This window comes from Peromyscus eremicus, chromosome 3 (assembly GCF_949786415.1).
Source record: "Peromyscus eremicus chromosome 3, PerEre_H2_v1, whole genome shotgun sequence".
Lineage (NCBI taxonomy): Eukaryota > Metazoa > Chordata > Mammalia > Rodentia > Cricetidae > Peromyscus > Peromyscus eremicus.
The window spans coordinates 40,866,030-40,890,732 of record NC_081418.1 but is presented as its reverse complement, the minus strand read 5'-3'; the positions used below and the strand labels follow the sequence as shown (position 1 = coordinate 40,890,732).

General features: G+C 50.2%; 2 protein-coding genes and 1 non-coding gene across 5 annotated transcripts in view; 1 reads left to right on the top strand and 2 right to left on the bottom strand.

Annotated features, from left to right (window-relative positions):
• Positions 1-4,681, bottom strand: part of Ccdc136 (coiled-coil domain containing 136) — a 31,592-nt gene extending 26,911 nt beyond the window's left edge. For all 3 annotated transcript variants that reach the window (XM_059257477.1, XM_059257479.1, XM_059257480.1), the window contains exons 1-4: positions 4,599-4,681; positions 3,754-3,861; positions 1,465-1,719; positions 1,303-1,377 (exon numbers count right to left, since the gene is read on the bottom strand). In XM_059257477.1, the coding sequence (XP_059113460.1) occupies positions 1,303-1,377; positions 1,465-1,719; positions 3,754-3,861; positions 4,599-4,656 (496 nt within the window). In that variant the 5' untranslated portion in view covers positions 4,657-4,681. The remainder of the gene's footprint in view (positions 1-1,302; positions 1,378-1,464; positions 1,720-3,753; positions 3,862-4,598) is intronic.
• An 8,770-nt stretch (positions 4,682-13,451) lies between these two features.
• Positions 13,452-13,523, bottom strand: Trnap-agg (transfer RNA proline (anticodon AGG)). Its single transcript has one exon. It is a non-coding gene; the product is annotated as a tRNA-Pro (tRNA).
• An 8,271-nt stretch (positions 13,524-21,794) lies between these two features.
• Opn1sw (opsin 1, short wave sensitive) lies at positions 21,795-24,341 on the top strand. The gene is made up of 5 exons (XM_059257474.1): positions 21,795-22,140; positions 22,373-22,541; positions 22,783-22,948; positions 23,333-23,572; positions 24,222-24,341. The coding sequence occupies exons 1-5, from the start codon at positions 21,795-21,797 to the stop codon at positions 24,339-24,341; spliced, it is 1,041 nt and encodes a 346-aa protein (XP_059113457.1).
• The last annotated feature ends 362 nt before the right edge of the window (positions 24,342-24,703 follow it).

Genomic DNA, 24,703 nt, shown 5'->3' with positions numbered 1-24,703 from the left:
CCTATGTTATCTCTGTCCACATATTACATATTTACATTGAGTTCATACATGTATTGCCTTTATTGCCAACTGAACTTGGTTTATGTTTTCCTTTAGAATTTACTTTTTTCCCTTTTTTTTCTTTCTTTCTTTCTTTCTTTTTTTTTTTTTTAATGAGACAGGGTCTCATAAAGCCCAGATAGGCTTGAACCCACTATGAAGCCAAGGCTGGCATCCAATTCCTGATTCTCCTGCCTTTACTTCCCACATACTGGGATTACAGGCTTATGCCATCCTGCCCCGATGTGGAATCTACTCTTCAGGAATTTGGTCAATCGTGTTCTTTGTTGGTCCTTTAAATATAATGGACCTCGACAGTTGACAGACCAGTGAGTTCACCCCATTCTACAGACAGGAAACTGAGACTCAGAGGGATAAAAGTGACCTACCTAAGATAACAAAATTTGTACATGCTAAAGCTGAGCCAAGAGCTCAGATGCCGTGAAAGCAGCACCCACGCTTCCTCCCTCCCTGTGCGATGGGTCTCTGCCATTTTCCTTCTCTTGTGACATTTCCTGCACCTCCCTTTGCTTGCATCTTCTGCTCCTCCTCTTGCACACTCGCCTGCTCCTCCTCTTGTACACTCGCCTGCTCTCACCAGGACAGCTTCCAGACCTTTTTTCCTCCGTTTATACTTTTCCTGTGGCTTGATCTCCGCTCCCTCTGCAGAGTACCTGCTGTTTTCTAGGGCAGATCCTCAAAACCTTCCAGAAGCCCACAGAAGTAACAAAAGCTCCTTCTTTATTTGGTAGTCCAGTGGACTGTGGGACGCCTGCTTCACTGCTTCCTGAGACAAAGGGATGCAGGCTTTGGAACAGGGGATTCGGGGGCCACAAACTCAGGTTATTATCTGTTTCCTTCAAAGACACATGGAGTGTCCCCCAGTCACATCCCGTTGGCTCCCTGCTCTCTCCTATGGCCCCTGTCGAGGACCAGAAAAAGAAACAGAGCTAGAACTCAATCTTGATCGCCTACCCCTGGCCCTGGATGGGAGAACAAGGCAAACAGGGATGTGGAGGGAGGGGGGAGAGGAGGCTGGGAAGAGAAAAGGGAGGCAAGAGAGAGGAGGTCAGGACCCCGTGCAGAAGTGCAAAGACAGGAAATCAAGGCGAGAGGAGAATGGGGGTGGGGTGGGGTGGGAGGGGAAGGAGAAGAGGAAGGGGTGAGAAAAGAAAGAAAAAAGAGGAGACTGGTAAAGGTCCCGACTTATAGGTTTGTTTGATTAGGGTGGCCGGTGTCTGTCTAGACTTGGGGTGCGGTTACCTTGGAGCTGCTGAATCTGCTTGGTGAATACTTCTGCCTGCTGGGCACTGGCCAGACGCTCATCCTCCAGGAGGCCTGCAGTGAGAGGGACATCTGGTTTGGAACTGGGGAAACACAGCCTTTGGGCCCAGCGTCCCTGCCCGTTCGTTCACAAGTGCTCACCCTGAAGCTCCAGGGAGTCATCCTCATGCTGCCCGGCCAGCTCACGGGTCTCCTCCAGCTCTGCCACCAGCTGGAGCACCTGAGCCCTCAGCTCCTCCAGCTCCGTCTCCGTGAGGCTCAGGCCCCGGTGCTTGCTCACCGACAGGGAACCCAAACTGCCTCCTTTCTGCACTTGCTCTTCCTCCACCTCCTCCTCTTCCTCCTCCTCTTCCTCCTCCTCTTCCTCCTCATACAGAGCTGGGAGTAACACCTCCCCTAGGAGAGACAACCATCCCACCAGAGTCAGTCCTTCCAGAGTCCTGCATCTCACCACCCCAGGGCCTGGATAGTAGAATAGTGCCACCTGGTGTCCTCCAAGGTTTCCCTGGGCAGGACCGAGCTCGCGGTGAGGCTCTGGTGGGTCCAGTTTGGAAGTACCCGCTCCCCTGCCAAGCTCCTCCTATGGAACATCTACTGCCTTTGCAGCATCCTCATACTGGCTCAGCCACAAGAAGCTGACACACAGGACACCTGGCATCTCTAGCCTGATCACGGGTAGTGGGATAAGGAGGCAAGAAAGGATTCAGACGACACCAGCTGCGTATTTAGGCCAAATGGGACAAGGTTGGGGGAAACAAACAAACAAACAAAAAACAGGTGGCTTGCAAATATTAGCCTTTTCACAATAGGAAAGCACTGGGGGCTTGGCCTGTAGGTAAAAGAGGAAAACATTTGAAGGAAATGACTCTGAGTTGGTTACTGGATAAATGTGGGGGACCCTTTCAAATGTGTGGTATCAAATACCTTTTTGGAATTTTCTACACTCATTTTTTTCCTGTTGGGTACCATTAGGTCCACCTCTTTCCTGCTGACCCACGTTGGTTTTCAGGGTAAGTCTGAAGCTGAGCTCGTGTATGAAAGAAAGCCAGCCGCCTTAACACATTTAAAAATTATTATTTATTTATTTTATGCATATGGGTGTTTTCCCTGATTGTATGTCTGCCCATCATGTGCATGCAGTGCCCCTGGGGGTCAGAGAGGGTACTGGATCCCCTGGAACTGGAGTTATAGGATGGTTGTGAGCTGCCATGTAGGTGCTGGGAATCAAACACTGGATAATTGATAAGCCATCTCTCCAGTACTGTTAACCTGTTTTAAAAACTGAATTGGAGGGGCTAGAGAGATGGCTCAGTGGTTAAGAGCACTGACTGCTCTTCCAGAGGATCTGGGGTTCAATTCCCAGTACCCACATGGCAGCTCACAACTGTCTGTAACTCCAGTTCTAGGGGATCTGACACCCTCACACAGACATATGTGCAGGCAAGACATCAATGCACATAAAGTAAAAATAAATTATTTAAAACAAAACAAACAAAAAACAAAACAAACAAACAAAAAAAACCCACTGAATTGGAGCCAGGCATGGTCCCAGCACTTGGGAGGCAGAGGCTGCCAGATCTCTGTGAGTTCAAGGTCAGCCTGGTCTACAGAGCCAGTCCCAGGACAGCTAGGGCTGCTGCACATAGAAACTCTGTCTCAAAAACCAAACAAACAAAAACAAAACAAAACAACACCTGAACTGGTACTGGTCCCATTTGCTGTCTGGGGAGCATCCTTTTACTGCAATGCAGTTGCCCTAAAGAGCAATCTTGTCTTGGTGGAGAGTGCTTTGTTTTTAAACTCAGAATCTCTGGTCTTCCCTTTCTAATACCAACAGCATACGGTTGATCCGAGACCCCTTATATCATCTAGCCTCTAGGGGAGGCCTGTACTGAACTGTAGAAGGGCCTGGGAACACTTCACAGGAAGTCCTGGATACCTGCCCTGTCACATGAGTGTGGGGTTGGGAAGTTGGCTTCACCTAGCTCTCTCCTAAGCACTAAAACCGCAAGGCTCCATTGAAAGTTGACAGTGGTGGCACCAGAAAGACCGTTCACACGCGCGTGTCCTGGCTTTTAAAAATAAGACAGCTTGGGATCCAGGTCAGCAGGCAGTGAGGACAAGCCCCCTGCTGAAAGGCTGCTTCCAGACTCTGTTCAGCAGGACCTCTTTCTGTCTGGCAGCTCCCCCAGGACACACAACCTGGTTAGCTGGGTGATTGGAGCCCAAAGGGATGTGCCCAAACTTCCATCAATGCCTGAGCCCAGGGGAGGCTTGGAGCTCTGCCACCAAGGAGGAGGGGCCTGAGATGAAGTGAGCGAAGGGCCATGTCCTGGCTCAGAGCTCTGGGGTCGGGGAAGGAAGGAGGATGGAAGGGAATTGGGGAGTAAGGTGATGGAAAGCCTCCGCCCCCACCCCCCGAAAACTCACCCTCCATAGCTTGCATCCCACGGCGTTCCAGGGACCCCCAGCGTTGGCCTTTCTTCCTCTCGCAACCCTCAGATACCTCATAAGAGCCTAAAGTGGTTACTGTGGGTCCTGTGAGCAGGGAGAAAGTAGGCACTGTGGGATTCGAGAGAGGCTGGGGGCTGAGGGGGAAAGAAAGGGACGTGTGCTCTTGTCTGGGAGCCCCGGAATTTGTAATCCCCCTGGAGGAGCCTGACTCACTCTGCCCAGCTCTGTGATTCTACTCCCTCCGCCGCCTCTCTCTCGCGCTCCGCCTAAGGAGAGGACCCCGGCCCGGCGCTGCCCAACCTCAGCACCCCTGTTCCAGGATGTTGCCGGCTCCTCTCCCTCGCCCAGACAGAAAGAGGGTGAGTGTTTAGCTTGGGGCACAAGGAGAAGAGGGGTAGGATGGGAACTACGAAAGAAGGGTTTGGGAGGATGCGGTGGCGCAAAGCAGGGAAGGGAGGGGCGGCCGGACCTGGAGGGAAGGGGCTGCAACCCAGGCCTCTCCTCTCTCCTCCCCTCCCTCTCTAGACCTCGCCCACCCCACCCTCACCCCGTGGTCCAGAGCTTCCCTGAATTGGAAGGGTGCAGGTTCTAGAGCCGCCGGGCCCCCCCCCCCCACCGCCCCTCACGAGCTGGAGAGACGAGGTGGGGAGCGCTTGGGGAGTGACCGCTAGGGAGGGGACGGCCCAGGTCCAAGGATGGAGAGCGGTCTCGGGTGGAGGCCATGGTGGAGGGAGTCGACTCAGCAGCCGGAGCACCGGGGGGTCAGGAGGAGAGCCGAGGGGGGAAGGAGCGTGGGGAACGGAGGGAGGGGCGGCTCTGACCTGGGCTGGGGCAGCTCCAGCCCGCGGCTCCCGCGCCGGCCCCGCCGCCTGCCTCCATGGCCGCTCCGGCCGCCGCCGCCGCCGCCGCCTCCCGAGCAGAAGCCGCAGCCGCCGGGCCGGGGACCCGGAGCCCGGTGCGCAGGGAGGAGAGAGGGCGGGCCGAGGGGGCGGGGCCTGGCCTGGCCACCTGACGCGGGTGCCCGCCCGCAGCCGCCCGGAAACCCTCCCTGTCCCCAGCTCCGGACCGGGTAGGGACCCGTGCAAGAGGCTCAGCGCGTGTCCCCAGAGTGCCCAAGGCTCACCCGAGGCAGCCCCGGGTCGGGTGCGCCTGCACGGCGGACGTGAGCTGCGGGGTCTTAAGGATGCTTCCCAAGGAAAGACAAGATGGGTTGGTTCTGGCGGCAGAACCCACCCTGGGTCAGCGGCTCGTGGGGAGGTCTCTGCTGGGTTTCAGGGCCTGGTCCGGCCTGGTGACTGAGGAAAAAAAAACAAACCCCAAGAATGGACTGTTTCCCGCAAGTGAGCAGACACACGCGCACTTCCTTGGTCTCCACGTAGGGTCAGCATCCCCATGGCCGCAGTTCACAGAGTCTATCCCCACCCCTCCCGGTGGCCTCACGTGCCCCAGAGCCGCTGCAGGGCTGGAGGGTAGGGAAGCTAAGACCTGGATGTGCCAACTGCAAGGCGATCATTGCTGCTTTTCCCGAGTCAGAGCCAAGGACCAACTTAGAAGGAGCCCTCCGTAGTCCAGCCGTGCTGCCTCGGTGCACCAAGACCTGCCCTCTCTCCTGTCCTTTGGGTCAGGCACCCTATGGCCTGTTCCGTGTGGGCACCGCTGATGTTCCCTCTAACAGAAGGTGTGGGAAACCACGGGGCTTTTTTCCCTTTTTCAACTATTCAATCAAGAGGTGATTTTGATCTTGAGGCAGAGCTGACATCTCAGCAGGTCTCATTCAGGTCAGAAGTGGATTCACAGGAACGGGCTCCCCGGGTCATAATTGTGGGGCATTTCTAAGCTGGATACACATAACAGTTCTTTCTCTTGTAGTCTATTCCTAAAGTTTGGACATGGATTGGCTGTGTTCACCCCCTCAGGCTGCCAGACTCCTGGGCCCTCCATGTTCCACAGGAACGAAGCACTTCTTTGCCTGCCCATCCCCTACTTATCAGTAATTTCAGCCCTGGATTGAGAGTCTCGAGACACCCCATCTCTTCTTGTTAGATACCTCTGCTGTGCTCCCCTCAAGAGCATCACAATATTTCCTGCAGTTAAGGTTGGGAAGTGTCCTAGTCATCTTTGTTTTTTTTGTTTTTGTTTTTTAGTTAGTTTGTATGTTTTTGGTTTTTCGAGACAGGGTTTCTCTGTGTAGCTTTGCGCCTTTCCTGGAACTCACTCTGTAGCCCAGGCTGGCCTCGAACTCACGGAGATCCGCCTGGGATCAAAGGCGTGCGCCACCACCGCCTGCCTCTAGTCATCTTTGTATCTCTAGCTTCCAACAAAGAACCTGGCGCATGAAACAAAATGAGTAAACATGGATCTTCCAACTGCGTTAATAATGCCTCATCACTCCTCACAGAATTTTAACTCAGGAACTTAAACTTATGTTTTCTATTAACAATCATGCCCAAAAGTCAGTAGTAAGTCCCAGTCACCTCAGCCCGGTGAATGGAGAAATGAAGGATGTTTCATTTTCATGGTCTCCCGGAAAGACAGGCTCCCACTCCAGACCTATGGCTGTAGTGATCCAGCGGTGGAGAAGGTCGTCCAGCCAGGCCTGGGCAGCAACGTAATTGTTAGAGATGATGGAAAGTGGCTGCCATGGGGATCTAAAGGAGACTAATTCTCGAAGCTCAGTGGCTCTGCCCTGTGCACCTCCTGATTCTGTCTCAGCAGCAGGTCATACTAGTGGTTGGCAGTGGGCAAAAGGAAGAAGTTGTCACTTGAAGAAGTTGTCAGTTGTGACATCCAGGAGTCCAAGCTCTCCTGAGGGGAGCCTAGATCCTGAGCACTGGGACTAAGCTCTCCCTGGATCCTGGGGTACAGGTCACCACTCACTGTTGATCTGGGTTAACATTCAAGGGGGACCTGAACCAGTCTATTAGTAAGAGGCAAACTCTATTCAGACCAGTATGGGGTTGAGATGAGGGTGAAGTTAGGGGGCAGAAGGAAAGAACTTAGCAGATCTAGGGAGGGGGGTTGTGGTTTACGGGTGTGTCTCTGAAAGGCCAGGCATGCTGTGAGTGTCAGCCAGGTGATCAGCTTAGAGGGATGATCTGGATTAATCCTCATAATCCCAGAGGTTAGGACTCAGCCTCACCCCCAATCCCATCCCAGAAGATCATCCTTTTTTGAGGACTGATGCAGCCATTTATCCCTCTTTACCCTGATTTCTAAATGCTCAGAGCAACCATTAAAACATTTTTAAAATGAGCATTTGCAACATGCAGAAAAGTAAAGTTCAAAGACTAATGTAACAAACGTGTGCACACCAGACTGTTCATATCGTTTGATTTTCATGGGATACTGGGGAGTGAACCTTGGACCTTGTGCATGGTAGGCAAGTGCCCTCCTACCCAGCTACATCCCTAGCTGTTCTTAAACTTTACTTTGAAACAAATTGTATATTTTTATTAATTCTTTGAGAATTTCATACAATGTATTTTTATCCTGTTTACTTCCCCCAGCCCTCCTGTGTCCACCCTCTTCACCCTCACTTCATTACCCCCAGCTTTGAGTTGTCCTTTTTCATTTCTTATTTTTTTAATCGAGTCCATTTTGTATTGTCCTCCTACCCTTGGGAGCCAGGCCTGTCCTGGAGTGTGGTTGGCCTACCAGGGGGTCACATCATTAAAGAAAACTGAATTTCTCTCTCCCAGAAGTAATTCTAGTTTACAACTGTATTTTAAATTTACTTATTTGGAGGTGTATGAGCATTTTGCACATTTGTATCTGTGCAGCACGTGTGTGACGTGCTGGGAGTGGAGTTACAGAGGGTTGTCAGCTGCTGTGTCTGTTCTGGGAATTGAACCCAGGTCTTCTGGAAGAGCAGCCAGTGCTCTTATTCACTAAGATATCTCTCTGGGACAATTAATATCTTTTTTTTTTTTAAAGATTTATTTATTTATTATGTATACAGCATGTATGACTGCAGGCCAGAAGAGGGCACCAGATCTCATTACAGATGGTTGTGAGCCACCATGTGGTTGCTGGGAATTGAACTCAGGACCTCTGGAAGAGCAGTCAGTGCTCTTAACCTCTGAGCCATCTCTCCAGCCCCGACAATTAATATCTTGCTGAATTTGATTCTGAGGTAGGTAAGCACAGAGAACAGTGTAGCAACTTGGGACCCTGTTTGGGCTTAGTTATGTACCCTCCTCACTCCCTCTTGTGATGTGCTTGGCAGCCTGGTTCCTTCACCTGCATGTATTGTGTATACACAGCCCTCTTCACACGACGCACCTGCAGCCGTGGACCCCTACCTACATCAGGGTACACACACACCACTCTTTGAACAGTAGTTTAAGTTTCTCCATCCCTAACAACTATCAAGTGTTTTATTCAAATGGATTCCCAATGGGGCTGGAGAGATGTCTCAACTGTTAAAGGCTAATCTCACAACAACAACAACAACAATAACAATAAAAGGCAAATATATTCCCAATACATCTGAGTAGAAAAAACAGAAAGGCAGTCCGACCAGAACTGGGCTTTGGGTGTGTGCCCACAGAAAGGTAAAACTGTATCCTTGAGTAAACTTTTAGGAAGAATTCTCTATTTGTCATCTTATGCCTATGTGTAATTGGGTGCCTCTATAATTAAAATCAGATGCATTATGGAAAGGGATATGTGAAAAATAATTATATGACCTAACCTATTAATCAAAACAGAGAGCTACTCTGATTATGCACTTTAGTAACTAAACTCCTCTTGAACCCCATAAAGGGAAGCCTCAAGTCATAGTTGGGGTTCTTGAACAGTCTCTCACCCTGTGGGCCACTGATCCCATAGATTTCCTTCTGATCCATGCTGTTTGCTTTGCTTTTGAATAAAGTTTCCTTGCTGCTTTGCAGATCTGTGTCAGCCCTTATTTAATTAGCAGACTGGAACCTGGAAAAACCCAACCCTGACCATCCTGGGTTTGAAAGTTGTCCTCTAGCCAGGCATGGTGGTGCACGTCTTTAATCCCGGCACGTGGGAGGCAGAGGTAGGCGGATCTCTGTGAGTTTGAGGCCAGCCTGATCCATAGAGCTGATCCAGGGCTACACAGAGACACTCTGTCTCAAAAGACCAAAAGAAAGAAAGTTGTACATATATATTCACAAAAATTGCATAATTTTGATTTGTGTGGTTTAGACATCTGTCTAAACAATGCTACATTGTCCACCTTCATCATTAACATTGTGGGTATCCGTGGTGTATCCATACAGCTGTGTTCATCCTCTGTGGCCATTTGAACTGCTTGCAGTTTCCATAGTAAAGTGAATGCTATAACCGGCAATTCTGTATATGCCTTCTTGGCACGTGCGTGACTGTGTCCCAGGGGCAGATACACAGAAGGGAACTTCTGGGTCACGAAATAGGTGCCTCTAAATTTTACTAATTGTAGCCAGATTACTCTGTAAAGTAGTTGGGCCAATTTAAAGGCCACAGTTTGGGGCCTTTATTTCTTTATTTCCCAGCTGCCGCTCGTATAAAAACTGCTCATTCTAGTCTCCTTGTACATTTTTCTACAATTCTTTTCGTCACTTCCTTCCTAGAGCCTGCTCTGTAGAACAAGCTGGCCTCGAACTTACGGAGACCTGTCTGCCTCTGCCTCCCAAGTGCTGGGGTTAAAGGTATGTTCGCCACCACACCCAGCTGTGTTCTTTGATCCTTAAGTCTGCTGTCACCATGCTTCTCTAGAAAATGGAAGTGGCTTAGCACATGCCAACAATCTTCTTTCCCGGTGCCCATATTGCCATCTGGTATTTTGGGTTCAACTTGTTTCTAACCCCACTAAGACTGTTCACCACCATCATTGTCTGTAGTCCACCATCATCCCCCTCAGAACGTGATTTGTTTAGATTCACTTTTTTCTTTTTCTTTCTGGTTTGTTTTGTTTTGTTGTTGTTTGTTTTGTTTTTTGTCTTACGTTAGGACTGGAGCCCTAAGAATGACCTTGAACTTCTGATCCTCCTGTCTCCATCTCCCAAGTGCTAGGGTTCCGGGTGTGCACCACCATGCCCAGTTTATGCACTAGAACCCAGGCTTCCTGCAGCCAGATCTTTTTCCTTTAAATCTCTACCAACCGGGCCCCTGAGGTATCTCCAGCCTCACCGATGTGCTCATCAGTTCCTCTATTCACTTTTGCTTGCATTCCGTTCCTTCTTGTTTCTGTTTCCTTTTTATGAAGTGTATCTATTTGCAGAAGGTCAGTAAAAGTCGTTGAATGGCAATTATTCTCAGTCTTTTGGTTTGTTTCTTTTGTTTTGTTTTGTTTTTCGAGACAGGGTTTCTCTGTGTAGCTTTGCGCCTTTCCTGGATCTCACTCTGTAGACCAGGCTGGCCTCGAACTCACAGAGATCCGCCTGGCTCTGCCTCCTGAGTGCTGGGATTAAAGGCGTGGGCCACCACTGCCCGGCTCTCAGTCTTTTTCTTAAAATGCCCGGATTTTATACTCCTTAAATGGAAGTTAGGTGGGAATAGATTTTCCTTTCTTGGACTTTTTGTTTGGTTTTGAAACAAGGTCTCACTCTGTAGCCCACACTGGCCAGGAACTTGCTAGGTAGCCCAGGCTGGCTTTAAACTCCAGAGCTGGCTCTGTGGACAAAACACTGTGTAAGCATGAGACCTGAGTTTGGATACTCAGGACCCACTTAAAAAGCCACGTGTGACAGCATACAACCATAACTCTAGCCCTGGGAAGTAGAGACGGGTGGATCCCAGGGGCCTGCTGCCCAGTCAGTCTAGCCAAAATGGCAAGATCAGGTTCAGGGAAAGACCCTGTCTTAAAAAATAAGATGGAAAGGAATAGAAGACACTGAACAACAAACAACATCTGGTTTTCAGGGCACGTGCGCACACACACACACACACACACACATACACACACCACACACACACCACATACATACACAACACACACACATACACACACCACACACACACCACATACATACACAACACACACACATCACACACCACATACACACACACATACACACACACACCACACACACACACACCACATACACACACACACACACACGCATACACACACCACACACACACCACATACATACACAACACACACACATACACACACCACATACACACACACATACACATACACATACCACACACACACACCACATACACACACACACACACACATACACATACACACACCACACACACACTACATACATACACAACACACACACATACACACACCACATACACACATACACACACCACATACATACACACATACACATACACACACCACACACACACACACCACATACACACACACACACACACACACACACACACACACACACACACCTACCAACAACAGCTAGGTATTTTCCTTTCTAGCTGACTTTAAGATCTTCCTTTCTCTTTGTTTCTATAGTTTTGCCACCCTCCTGAGCTCAGGATTCTTCAACCTGAGGGTTTATGTCTGGGAAGTTCTCTCTCATTTTTTTTTTCAAGACAGGGTTTCTCTGTGAAACAGTCCTGGCTGTCCTGGAACTCACAGAGATCCACCTGCCTCTGCCTCTCAAGTGCTGGAATTAAAGGCGTGCGCCACCACCGCCCAGCGATTCCGAATGGTTTGTATTAGCTCTGTCTTCCAGTTCACCAGTTCTCTCTGAGTCTAATCTGTTTGGCGCATCGTTGCCCCACCCTCCACCCCACATGTCCACTCTCTCTTCTCTCTGTTTTTTGACAGGGTCTTGTATCACAGGCTGGCCTGATACTCCTCAGGTAGCTGATGATGACCTTGAATGCCTGGTCCTTTTGTCTCCACTTCCTGATGCTGAGATTACAGATGTGCACCACCATGGCTTCATGCATGCCAGGCAAGCATCTTTAAGAGTTCTTTTGTGTGTATGTGTGTTTTGGCTACATGTATGTCTGTGCACCATGTGTGTGCCTAGTTCCTGTGGAAGCCAAAAGAAGGTGTTGGATCCCCTGGAACTGGAGTTACAGACAGTTGTAAGCTGACATGTGGGTACTAGGAATCAAACCCAGGTCCTCTAACCACTGAACCATCTCTCCAGCTCCTTGTTTTTCATTTCTTAATGTTTTATTTTATTCCCTCAACAATCTCCTTATAATCATTGTTATTTTCATTACAACCTACTTCCTTGTCTTAATATTTACTATTTAGAGTGTACTTAGTATATAGTAGTTTTCATGTTGTGTCATCCCAGCCCCCCCCTCCCTTTTTTTTTTCAAGACAGGGTTTCTCCGTGTAGTTTTGGTGCCTGTCCTGGATCTCACTCTATAGCCCAGGTTGGCCTCGAACTCACAGAGATCTGCCATCTGCCTGCCTCTGCCTCCCGAGTGCTGGGATTAAAGGCGTGCGCCACCGCTGTCCGCAGTCATCCCAGCTCTTGGAGCACTCGTGTTTGCTATGTCCCTTAGGAGGAGTTACCTCATGGAATAATTTCATTTCATCTGGGAGTCACCCCAAAGATGGTGACAGGGCACTCTTAGTGGGCCACGGACACGATGCACCGACTAGTAGGGACCCTAAAGAAAACAGCTCCACATGCAGGTGATGAGTCCAAAGCATTGATTAGGGCACACACATGCAAATCAGGCTGCTGATTACCCTCGGGACAGACGTGAGGTGAGGGATTCTGCCTGGGTGTGTCCACAAAAAGGGGTTTGGGCACAGAGTAATGGAAGGGTTCAAGGAATGACTGCAGATAGAGTGAGTTTGGTTGTCTGACAACTTTTCCATTATTTTTAATTTTGACAATTTCATACATGTATCCAATGTGCCCTGATCATATCTACTCCCCACTCCTCCTCCCTGTCCCCACAGCCTCTGCCCCAACGTGTCCCTAACTTTGTATCTTAAAAAAACAAAAAACAAAAAACAACTCACTGAGTTGAATTAGTGTTCAGCGTGTGCATGGGTGTGCCCCCTCCCCATGGAGCATGGGAGGGACTCCATGCCAGAACAAAACTGGTTTTCCTTCCCCCAGCAGCCACCAACTGCCAGTAGCTCGTCGGCTAGGTGTGGGGCCAGGCGAGTCCCACCCGACCGACAGGCCGCGTTTTGAGCGACCACCTGAACACTTGTATCAGTGCCTGGGGACGGCCGAGTCTGTAGGAGAAACACTCAGCTGGCTGCGTCACCGTTTTCTATGCAGTTGGTACGTCTTCTCGTTTAGAAGAAGTAGAAGGAACTGGGACTCCTACACAAACTTGTGTCTTCAGTAGGTTTCTTTCTCGTGCTTGCTCTCTCGATCCTCTCCTTTCCTTTCCCTTTTTATCTTTCTTTCTTTTTTTTTTTTTGGTGAATTTCCCCCATATACCCTGGCTTATTGAAACATCTCTGTAGAACTCTTTCTTGCTTCAGTGTGGTTATGTGGCGTTTCTAGGAATTCCAAGGGTCAGGAACCAGGTTTTCATTTTGTCCTTTAGTTAGGTCGGTCCCCAGCACCGTGTAGATGACTTAGACAAGGCTCCTCACACAGGACTCCCAAATGGATGCCTGGAAATCATGTTTGTCCAGTTTGACCACGTGGACATAACAGACTGACTGGTGCCATCAAGATCCTTTAGTCATACCTCTGGCCTGAGCAGGCAGTGTATATGGCAGCCAGCCAAGGGAGATCAGAAAAGAATAAACAGGGCTCGTCCGGGATTTGAACCCGGGACCTCTCGCACCCTAAGCGAGAATCATACCCCTAGACCAACGAGCCACTGGTGTTTGCCCCTGGCCAGATGTGTGCTCTCTGCCACATCATCATCATCATTAGAGGCGGCAGTTGTGGTTCCTCGGAGCAGTTTCTCTGCTGCTCCTCTCTGGTTGGCTCTCAGCCCAGGCAGGCAGTACTCCAGCAGGCCTTGCTCCTGGGCTCTTCCCTCAGTCACACAGCTACTCCTCCGCCTGGGGCCCCATTCAGGGCTCATTCTTCCAAATGCATTGGTGGAAGAAGTCCAGGCCCTGGCGGGCAGAGAAGGCCAGGCCCCAGCAGGCACCTCTTCTCCGGGTAGCCCCGGGGCTGACTAGGCCTGTCTAGGAGTTCTTGCAGTCGACTGGGAGCTGTTCTGCTTTTGTAGTTCCTGATCTGACCACCAGGGAAAGATTCTTCACACCCGGTAAACTCCCGGGTGCCAACCCAGAAGCCGGACCCAGCTCGCTCTTGCCTAGGCTGCGTTGGCTGACTTGCCTGGTCTCTTTCCGTTTGCTGGGAAAGGCAACGCTTGCCCTGTCTACCTAACAGGGTGATGTCAGGAGTAGGTGAGGGACATGTAAAGAACTCTACGACACAAGTAGTTACAGTGATAACCTAAGACGAGGAAGGAGCCAAGAGAAGAGTGGCGGCTTATGCCTGCTGCAGGCCAGGCCACGCTGTGCTCTGTGCTTCCCCACCAGACAGCCTGGTGAGGGCCATGTTCTCTGCTGAAGATAAGGACGCTCTCCTGCACTCACCCAGTGTCTCCGGTGATTGGAATGCTTCCTCTGGCCCAGCCTCAGCTTCTGCAGCCATCTGCATCTGGAGCCGCCTTACATGCAGGACACACAGCTTCCCAGACTGTCTAGAAAACCGGAGACAGGAATCCATCTTCACATATCCACACTGCTTTCCCCGCCCCAGCCAGCCCTGCTCAGCGGTCCAGGGAAGCGCCAAGTGTCAGCTCCTAAACTGCTCTCACCTCAGAGAGTTAGGAGGCGGTTTCAGAGGCCAGGCAGTGGCACAGCCTTTAATCAGAGGCTCGGAGGCTGATGCCAGCATGGATTACATAGCAAGTTTCAGGCCATCTGAGGCTGCAGAGTGAGACCCTGTCTCAAGAGGGAGGGAGGAGGAAGAGAGAGCCAAATATGAGTGACCATGGCCCAAGGACACGGAATCAGCTTGCCCCAAACACCGTTTTCCAGAGTGGTGTCAGGTTCATGAAGTTTCTATAGTTACAGAACAGGGGTGTTAGAAGTTAGAGCCTTTTCACATGCATTGATGGGGATGTCACGTAGGTGGATTAGAGCAAAGTGAGGAAACCTCTGCTATGGTGTCAACTGCTATCCTGATGACATTCTTTTTCGGATGGTGGAAGCTAGCGGTCTGTTAAGACGTTCCAAAATGTTTCCTGTGATAGTCACAAGGGTACTAGGTCAGACACGGAGGTGGGCAGTATGCATTTAATATGGATAAAGATAACCCAAGATAAATAAAGTTAGCTCCAGATCTGCAACATCCCAACTGTCCACCATTATTAAATTTTTCAGTCTAGTGCTCTTCCAACCGAGCTGCTTTGGCAGCTAACACAATTATGAAATTCTAATCAGTTGAGTAGTCTCACAGAACCTTTGACATAGGCATAGTTTGTTTCTGAAAACTTCCATTCACACGAGGATGACCTGCACACTGCCTATGGGGGCCCCAACAGGTGGGAAGGATCCCCAAAGAGGGTGAGGGGTGAAGTCATGGCTCACGTGTTAGGACCGTGTAGGAGACACAGTGGTCTCCGCTGGGCCTTTTCCACATCTAACACATATGGAGCCCTTTCTTGCTTTGGGCAGGGGCTTCTGTGAGCGGGGAGCTCCCAGTGGGCACAGTCTTCAGTGGTCTTCCAGTCTAACCCTGTACCCGGCCTTTGGCAAGCCAGACAGTGCCAATGGCCGTCAGCAGATCTTAGGCCTGATCCGCTTAAGCCCGTGACAGGACCAATCTCACCGAATTCTCCATGCAACTGTACCTGTAGTCGCCACACAGCAGAGGCTGTGGGAGGAGTAAATGAATGAATGAAAGTCTCAGGAATGTGCACACACAAAGGAAATCACTAGTGGAAGCAGATGTTCAGGGGAGTCCTGAGTAGAGCCCCAGACTGTGAAGTGACAGGCCTCACTTCTGGGCGTGGACGAGCCAGGCTTCCTTTGCTCCTGGGCTGTAAAGTGTTACTATTGTCACTCAGGAGTGTCTGTATCACACAGGCGATTCTTCTGACCAGTCATGGGGAGGGGGAGGGGCTCATCTATTCTTAAACCAGAGAAGCTTTTCCTGTAGCTGTTCCTGTGCTGCCCACTGATTTATAAATAAAAGGACTCAACACGTCATTCCATGACCTCAGCGCACATTTTCCCTGACGGGTGTCTCGGGGGCTGATGCTGCTCCTGAGGGGACTTTGCTGAAGAGGCGTCAGAGCTGAAACTCCACCTAGGTCCTGAGCAGCGCTTCTGGGTGGGGGAGGTTCTGAGTTTGGGGCAGGATTGTTCTCTGTGTGGCCTCTCTGGAGCAGGATTCCGTGTCCTGAATGCCAGCCGTCTATCTCATCTCTGCGGTTTGGGCATCATGAACCATCCCTCTACGCTTTCAGATGCTTCCTGAATGGGATGGCGGGTGGGGGTGGGGCGAGGGTGCCCTGATGGAAATCCTTCAGCACCTGCCTGCAGTTTACTGCCGGGCTAAAGTGGCTGTGCCCTGGGTCCATGCTGTAGAATTCCAGGCCCGTCATTGTTCATGTGTTTCTGCATCCAAGAAGCCACAGATAGAATTTTCTAGAGAGACCCCTGCTGTACCTCTGGAGCTCCTTCACTTCCTCCCAAGCAGGAGGATGGCTTTCAGTCAGGCAAATCCTTGGGGACTCTGTCATATCTACTAACGCATGTCAGGCCTTCCTGATTCTAATCATGCATCCGGAGAACCTTGTGGCTCATACTCAGCAAAACTGTCACAAACATGTCAAGCTCACTGTCACCTCTGCAGGAAGAGCACAGCGACACTGCTGGTGAGATGGCCCAGTGGGTGGGGGTGACTGCTGCCGAGGCTGATGACTCAGACAGTGGAAGGGGAGAACCAGCACCCACAGGTTGTCCCCTGACCTCCACATGTGTTCGGGGGCACAAGCTAACCCTAGATGTCTCTGGAAGGAGTGATTGAGGAGCTGGAGCCTGGGTAGAATGAAATGTGGTAATTTTTGAAGTTTATAAATACTAAGCAGAGAAGAAAAATGACTAGGACAGGGAGGCATACACCCCAAGCCTCCAGATACAAGACATTCCCTGGAGCAGAGGAGCTCCCTGGACTTGGGGAATTCCACCTCACGCAGTGCTTCTGGCTTATGTGCTGTGAGTCCATCCTGGGAGTCAGTGACCTAGTGGTACACTGTGTCTGCTGTTGAGGACATTGTTTATCGTATCCCTCTGCCCCGGTGTCTCCCCTGTGAGGTCCCCCAGAGAGGTATTCTTATCTATCAGAACCACAGAAATAGTTGGTTTGCATTGGTTTATATCAACTCTTGCATAGACTCTCCTGAACTCCAAATTATGTAAATGAGTAGCTTCTTTAACAGTGGTTCTCAACCTTCCTAATGCTGTGACCCTTTAATACAGTTCCTCATGTTGTGGTGACCCCCAACCATAAAATTATTTTCATTGCTACTTTCAAAACTGTAATTTTGCTACTGTTATGACTCTAATATAAATATTTGTGTTTTCCGCCGGGCGGTGGTGGCGCATGCCTTTAATCCCAGCACTGGGGGGGAGGGGGGCAGAGCCAGGCGGATCTCTGTGAGTTCGAGGCCAGCCTGGGCTACAGAATAAGTTCCAGGAAAGGCACCAAAGCTACCCAGAGAAACCCTGTCTCGAAAAACCAAATAAATAAATAAATAAAAAATTGTGTTTTCCAATGATCCTAGGTGACCCCTGTGAAAGGATCATTCATCCCCCAAAGGGGTCACAACCCACAGGTAGAGAACTGCTGTCTAGAATGCTTGGACTAAGTCTGTGGCCCTGGGTGGCAAGTTCACAGGGTGATCAGAGTTCACTGTCAGAATTCTCACTCCACAGTGCTTGGTTCCTGCTTTTGACTCATGGCCCCTTGTGGTGTCCCATATATTTCTACAAGTCTCCTGTAATCTATTTAGGAATAAGAGGCTGTGAACCCTTAATGAGAATAGAAGAAAAATCCCTGCAGTGGTTAAGAAAATATCCCTTTCCTAGGACGCTGAGCATTTAGAATGCGCATCTAAATGGAGGGGAGGGGACTCTTTTCCTCAGGGAGGAGGACTTGGCCATGGAGGTCAGAGAAACAGAAAATGCCGAGTATCATGAAAAGCATATTTAGAAAAAGAAATGGAGACGGCTTTTTTGAGGAAGGAAAAGTAAGGGCTTTGCAGGTAGGAGTTGCTGCTCTGGTAAAGGACCAGAGTTGGGCCCCTAGCACCTACTTTGGGCGGCTCACAACGGGCTACCTGTAACTAGAGCTCTAGGGGATCTGGCACACTCTTCCAGCCTCTGCTGACACTCACAGGCACATGTGCACACTCATACACATGTACACACTTAAAAAAAAAAAAATGTGAAAAGCATTCCAAAGAATGAGGATGCATTAGTGAGCCAAGGAAGAGGCCGAAAGACAGTGCCTTTTGTGTCATGGCCTTCCTTCCTCCTTCGCCCACATCCTCTCCTTGGAATCTCCCATCTGTCCCTCACTGCATGGCTTCAGGGTCTCTGGAGAGGCGTGCCTCTGCTGGGTGTGGGTGAGGATGTGTGCTTTGGTGATACTCCTTTTGGCTTAAGCTTCACTGGGCCCTCTATCACATGTAACTGGGTCTGGGTTCCTCCCACCCCTCTGACATGGGAGGGGCCTGTCTGAGCAGGTATCTGGATATCAGAGAGGCCGAAGAGGTGCCTACCACTTAGCCTTACTTTAGGGGTAAGAGAGCCAAGGCTGTCTTGACTCTATGGCAGTCAAAAACCATGTGCAGACAGCAGAGGTTGACTTGCAGAACCCTGGGTGAGCAGTTGCCATGTGGCCTCTGGCTCTGTCCTCAGGTGCCGCCCAGGTGGATTCTGGATCCTCAGAAGGATTTTTCTAGTAATCTCTGCAGGATCCTACCTGTGGGTGGGCATCTGTGTGGGGTAACGTGTGTGTGCACCTGGGAATGTCAGTCTTTCCAAAATGGCTGACTCGTCTCCTCCTAGTGCTTTTGACTTAGGATTCAGGGACTGTAACAAATATCCTGGTCAGGCTAGGTTATGACTTTGGGTTTTGTTTTTTGTTTAAAGAGTTTTTTTTAAATGTATTTTTTATTATTTTAATTGTATGTAGGCTGCACGCGCGCGCGCACACACACACGTATCTGTGGAGGCCAGAAGAGGGCACTGGATCTCCTGAAGATGGAGTGAAAGCAGTTGTGAGCCACTCTATGTGGGTGCTGGGAACTGAACTTGGGTCCTCTGTAAGAGCAGTATGTACTCTTAAGCACTGAGCCATCTCTCCCCAGTCCAGGCTTAAAATAACACACACACACACACACACACCCAAACACATATTGTATTAGAAAAGGCTAGTGGGCCTAGAGGAATGGCATGGTGGAAGCTGGCCAATACTGTAGGTGTCACCCAGGCTGGGTGACTAGGGTAGCAGGGCCTGTGGCAGACAACTCATACAGGCCACGTCTTCCACTCTCACACTTCTCTAAGGGTAGAAAAAGGAAAAGGTGGCTGAGAAGGCGGCACATGCTACATGGTGAAATGGCTGTGTACAAGCATGAGGACCTGAATCCAGAGTCCCGGGACCCAGCTCTCCTCTCCCACTCTCCCCAGCACCCCTCTCCCTTTCGTGCCCATTCCTTTTTAGTTTTGTTTCTGTGAGCCACCAAGTCCAGTTAGTGCTGGAGTGTGGATGACCTGGTTGGCTGGATCTTCGGCAGGTAACCACAGCAGCTGTGGGGTCCTGAGTGCCATGGCCTTGAGGTCATGAGGTCATGTCCAGAAGACGGCAGTTCACAGCCCCCCTCCCCATTCTCTGGCTTTTATGTTCTTTCTGTTCTCTCTTCTGTGATGGTCCCTGAGCTGTGCGTGCGTGCGTGCGTGCGTGTGTGTGTGTGTGTGTGTGTGTGTGTGTGTGTGAGAGAGAGGGGGGGGGGAGGGAGAGGGAGAGGATGTAGATGCTCCACTTAGGGCTGAGCACTCAGAAGACACTTACTTTCAGCCCTTTGACCAGCTGAGTGTCTTCATTAACTGCTTCCCACTGCGGAAAGAAGCCTCTCAGGCTAAGGTTGAGAGCAGCTCTAATCCATGTGTGTAAGTATAAATATTTAAAAGGCAGTTTAACAACATGTAGATAGGCCTCCCAAGCTATGGGCTTTTTACAATCTTGTAAAAAAAGATTTACAGTGCCAGGTATGAATTCCCTCTCGTGTGCCAGGCCTAAAATTCAACCAGGAAGTGATTGGCTACCCCATAACCTCTACCTGATATGTGGGTATCATAGCCTTTAGGGTTCACTACTGGACAAAATTGGCATCCCCTGCACATGGCATGTATAGCACCTGCTGGCACCGTAAAAGCTAGCCTTCAGAGAAGACGTTTTCAGGTGAGTTCCAGCTTGATTTCTCTTATGACTAAGTCATCAAAGATAGGGTCTTTTTTTTTCCCCCGGTTTTTCAAGACAGGGTTTCTCTGTGTAGCTTTGCACCTTTCCTGGCACTCACTCTGTAGCCCAGGCTGGCCTCGAACTCACAGAGATCTGCCTGGCTCTGCCTCCCGAGTGCTGGGATTAAAGGCGCATGTGCCACCACCACCCGGCCAGAGATAGGGTCTTAACAATCTGGCTCTGGTGAGCAACCAAGAGCAATGGCAGTAGCATGTGCTGTTTTCAGGGACCTGTGGGACTTGTAGGGAGGTATCTCATGCCTGATACTAAGACACTCACTGAATAACATGTATAGTTTGAGGGAAGTGTTGTTCAGTGTGCAGGGTACCTGTGTTCAAACTCCGTGTAAAAAAATCCTCTTTTAAGTTTTCTTTTTTACTTATGTGTATATATGAGCACTGTGTGCATGTCTGGTGCCTGTGGAGGCCAAGAGGGTGCTGGATCTTCTTGGAACTGGGGTTAGTCAGATGTAGGCCACTATGTGGGTGCTGGGAACCAAACCTGGGTCCTCCGTAAGAGCAGCAAGTGCTCTTAACCACGGAGCCATGTTTCGAGCCCTCGTATTTTAGTTAGCTGTGGTGGTTTGAATGAGAAATGGTCTCCATAGGCTCTTGTATTCGAACGCTTGGCGCACAGTTGATGATGGGGGAGCGGGTAATGGAACTTTCAGGGTGTAGATCCTTGCTGGAGGAAGTGTCTCACTCACCAGGGGCAGGCTTTGGGAGACTGTGGCCTTACCCGTTTCCACTGCTCCATTTTCTGTGTGAGGCTGAGTGTTTCCATTACCCCACAGTGACCCTGACTGATTCAGGAGTTTCTCTCCTGCTCTAATCTAAGAGGCAGCCTGGAGGTCCAACTAGGAAGACCTCACGCAGAGGACCAACGAGACAGAAGTGGCTCAGGCACACCCTGGACCCCTAGGCAGGGTGCAGCTGCTTCTGGAATGTTCCCAAAGGGGGCTGCATAGATGGCTCAGTGATTACGAGCACTGGCTGCTCTTCCAGAGGACCCGGGTTCAACTCCAGCACCCATATAGCAGCTCACAACTGTCTGTAACTCCAGTTCCAGGGGGTCTGACACCCTCACACAGACATATGCAGGCAAAAGATCAATGCACATGAAATAAAATCATTTAAAAAAATCTAGAAAATGCTCCCCACTCATCCTCTTTCTGTTTCCTCTGAGGTGGATTCCCAGCCTCTCTGGATAGGGACCCACAAAGGGCCAGGTGAGGTACAGAGAACCCTGAAGCCCAAAGCAGAGGTGGGGGTGAGATGTAGGCCGCATTTACAGTGGATATAGGTCAGCCTCTTCCAGGCCACAGGAACCAATATTGACCCCCCTCAGCACCCAGCCTTGCATATCCAGGTTCTCTGACCCCAATCTTTTATCCTCTGAAGAACACAATCAGCTTTGGGATCATGAAAGGTTTAGGTGGGGATGGAGAGGCCCCTAATCCTGGACTTCATCTTTGGGAGGCTTAGGATCATTCCAAGTCCCACTATGTCTTTAAAGGAAGGTACTGTGGGGAGGGGCAACAGCAGAATAATAATCTGTAAGAGGGACTGGAGGTGAGGGCATCCCAAGCACAAGATGTCAGGAGAAGATGAGTTCTACCTGTTTCGGAATATCTCCTCGGTGGGGCCCTGGGACGGGCCCCAGTACCACATTGCTCCTGTCTGGGCCTTCCGCCTCCAGGCAGCCTTCATGGGACTTGTCTTCTTTGCAGGAACCCCGCTCAATGCCACAGTGCTGGTGGCCACACTGCTTTACAGAAAGTTGCGGCAGCCCCTCAACTACATTCTGGTCAATGTGTCCCTCGGGGGCTTCCTCTTCTGCATCTTCTCCGTTTCCACTGTCTTCATCTCCAGCTGTCACGGCTACTTCCTCTTTGGCCGCCATGTTTGTGCTCTGGAGGCCTTCTTGGGCTCTGTAGCAGGTACCACCGGCAACCGGGGCTAGGAAGAGGCAAAGGATGCTGCTCCAGGATTGGAACCTGGAGCCAGACTTTTGGTTTGGAGCAGGCCCTTAATTACCCTGAGTAGTTTGACCAGAATAGGATGTGTGAGCATTCAACTCCATTCTAATTCTCTGAACTTGCACAATTCCGTTTGCATTCCGCTCCAGGCTGGGTGAGGCTATCTATCCTATTTGTTTCACATTTGCCACAGGTCTAGTGACAGGATGGTCGCTGGCTTTCCTGGCTTTTGAGCGCTACATTGTCATCTGTAAGCCCTTTGGCAACGTCCGCTTCAACTCCAAGCATGCACTGATTGTGGTCCTGATCACTTGGACCATTGGCGTCGGCGTGTCCGTCCCACCCTTCCTTGGCTGGAGCAGGTGAGAGTGTAGGGCGGTGGTCTGATGTGGGAAGAGACTGGGTCTAACTTTTCACTCTTGGATGTGCATTGGTAGAGTAAGTAAGGGAAAGGGGCAGCTGGAGACATCGGAGTTTACTATGCAGCTGGAATGACTGTATTCTTTCGGCGTTCTTCCAACTGGAGAAGCTAACCCAGGAATCCCTGCTCCTACCCTGCTAGTTCTCAAGGAGAGTCCAGAGTGCATGTTTGATCCTTTTCAGGTTCATCCCCGAAGGCCTGCAGTGCTCCTGCGGCCCGGACTGGTACACGGTGGGCACCAAGTATCGAAGCGAGTACTACACCTGGTTCCTCTTCCTGTTCTGTTTCATCGTGCCTCTTTCCCTCATCTGCTTCTCCTACTCCCAGTTGCTGAGGACTCTCAGAGCTGTGAGTGGCTTCTCAGAGGGTCTGGTAGGAGTAAATCAGGAGGCTCCAGGACAGACAGCGTGTATGTCTGCCCTAGGACATGTCTGGAATATCCATGGTCAGATAGAAGGAATATCAGGAGCTAGCGAGAGTAGGTAAGGGGGAGTGAAAAATTGTGGAGTTACAACTCAGTGGTACAGCACTTCCGTAGCAGGTGTGCGGGACTGGTCCCCAGCATAAGAGGCAGTGAGGGAAGGAGTAAAAGACCCAAGAAAGAGGGAGTGAGGCTGTGATCTTTCTGAATGCCAGAGCTGAGATCCATCTCCATGATGCCTCCCTCAAGGGAAAGCCAAACTCAGCCAGAAGAGCCAGTGAGAGGGTTATGACCCTTGTGCTCACTTCCAGGTAGCAGCTCAGCAGCAAGAGTCAGCGACGACCCAGAAGGCTGAACGGGAGGTGAGCCACATGGTGGTGGTGATGGTGGGATCCTTCTGCCTCTGCTACGTGCCCTACGCTGCCCTGGCCATGTACATGGTCAACAATCGTAACCACGGGCTGGACTTACGGCTCGTCACCATCCCTGCCTTCTTCTCGAAGAGCTCATGTGTCTACAATCCCATCATCTACTGCTTCATGAATAAGCAGGTAAAACTCTTATCTACATTCCCATGAGGTCCTGGGCCATTAGACCCTGGTTCTTTCCCTATTGACCATGTTTTAACTCAGCACCGTGGACGCTACACAGGCCTTATAGATGAGGAAAACTACAGGAAGTCCAAACAAGCCAGGAAGCTCTCGGTAGGCACATGTATGAAGAGGGTGATTCCTAAAATACTAGAAGAGAGGCTAGACTTCGAGCTAGAAAAATTGAGTCGTTCTAAAGAGTAGAATGGGAATGGGAGCCTTTTAGCAATGCTAAGGATTGAACACGGGGCCTTTTACATGCTAGGCAAATACTCTTATTACTGAGTTATATATCCCTACCCTTAAGTTTTCTCTTTTGGTGAAAAAGTAATAACATCAGTAATAACAGACTTCTAGCTTTTTGTAATTTTTTCCCCCTCTTTTTAAGATAGGGTCAAACTGTGTAGCCCTAGCTGTCCTGGAACTTCTATGGAAACTAGGCTGGCCTTGAACTCGGAGATCAGCCTGCCTGTCCCCAAGTGCCGTGTATGTCCAGCCTTCTGCAAATTCTTAATCTGGCCCTCCTAAAGTCTAGCCTGCAAGAGCAAGTAGTTAAAAGTGGAGTTTACGTAGTTTTTAGGACAAGGATGACATACACCTTTCCTTCCAGTTCCGGGCTTGCATCCTGGAGATGGTGTGCAGGAAGCCCATGACGGACGAATCCGACATGCCTGGCTCTCAGAAAACAGAAGTTTCTACTGTCTCTTCCAGCAAAGTTGGCCCTCACTAAGGACCGTCAATTGGCCTGCTGGCGGCAAGCAGAGCACCATTTAGTTTCTACATTCTCCATTTAAACCCTAACGCAGGGAAAAGATGGGAAGGGGAGCGGTAGCACTCCTGGCAGGCAGTTCATTTCCTGTTGCTGACTTCCTGTCAGCCAGGCTGCTGTTCCCATGCGGGCTATTTCAACAGTCAGTTTCTACTCCTAAGTGGCACTTCACTCCTGGAGAACTGCAGGAGAAAGGGCTGTTTCTGGTGTATGGGTAACACTTCCCTTCTCAGTCATTTTTCTTCTCCCTTGCTGGACCCGAGATATGTCTTGTGTTAGAGCAAGCGATGGGGCAGTGGGAAAAGAGGCAGCGACCACCAAGC

Bases quoted from the DNA above. Each gene is read 5' to 3' on its own strand.
- Opn1sw (XM_059257474.1), top strand. From the start codon at position 21,795: ATGTCAGGAGAAGATGAGTTCTACCTGTTTCGGAATATCTCCTCGGTG. The intron at 22,949-23,332 runs GTGAGTGGCTTC...GCTCACTTCCAG, and splicing joins TGCTGAGGACTCTCAGAGCT to GTAGCAGCTCAGCAGCAAGA. The intron at 23,573-24,221 runs GTAAAACTCTTA...CTTTCCTTCCAG, and splicing joins ACTGCTTCATGAATAAGCAG to TTCCGGGCTTGCATCCTGGA.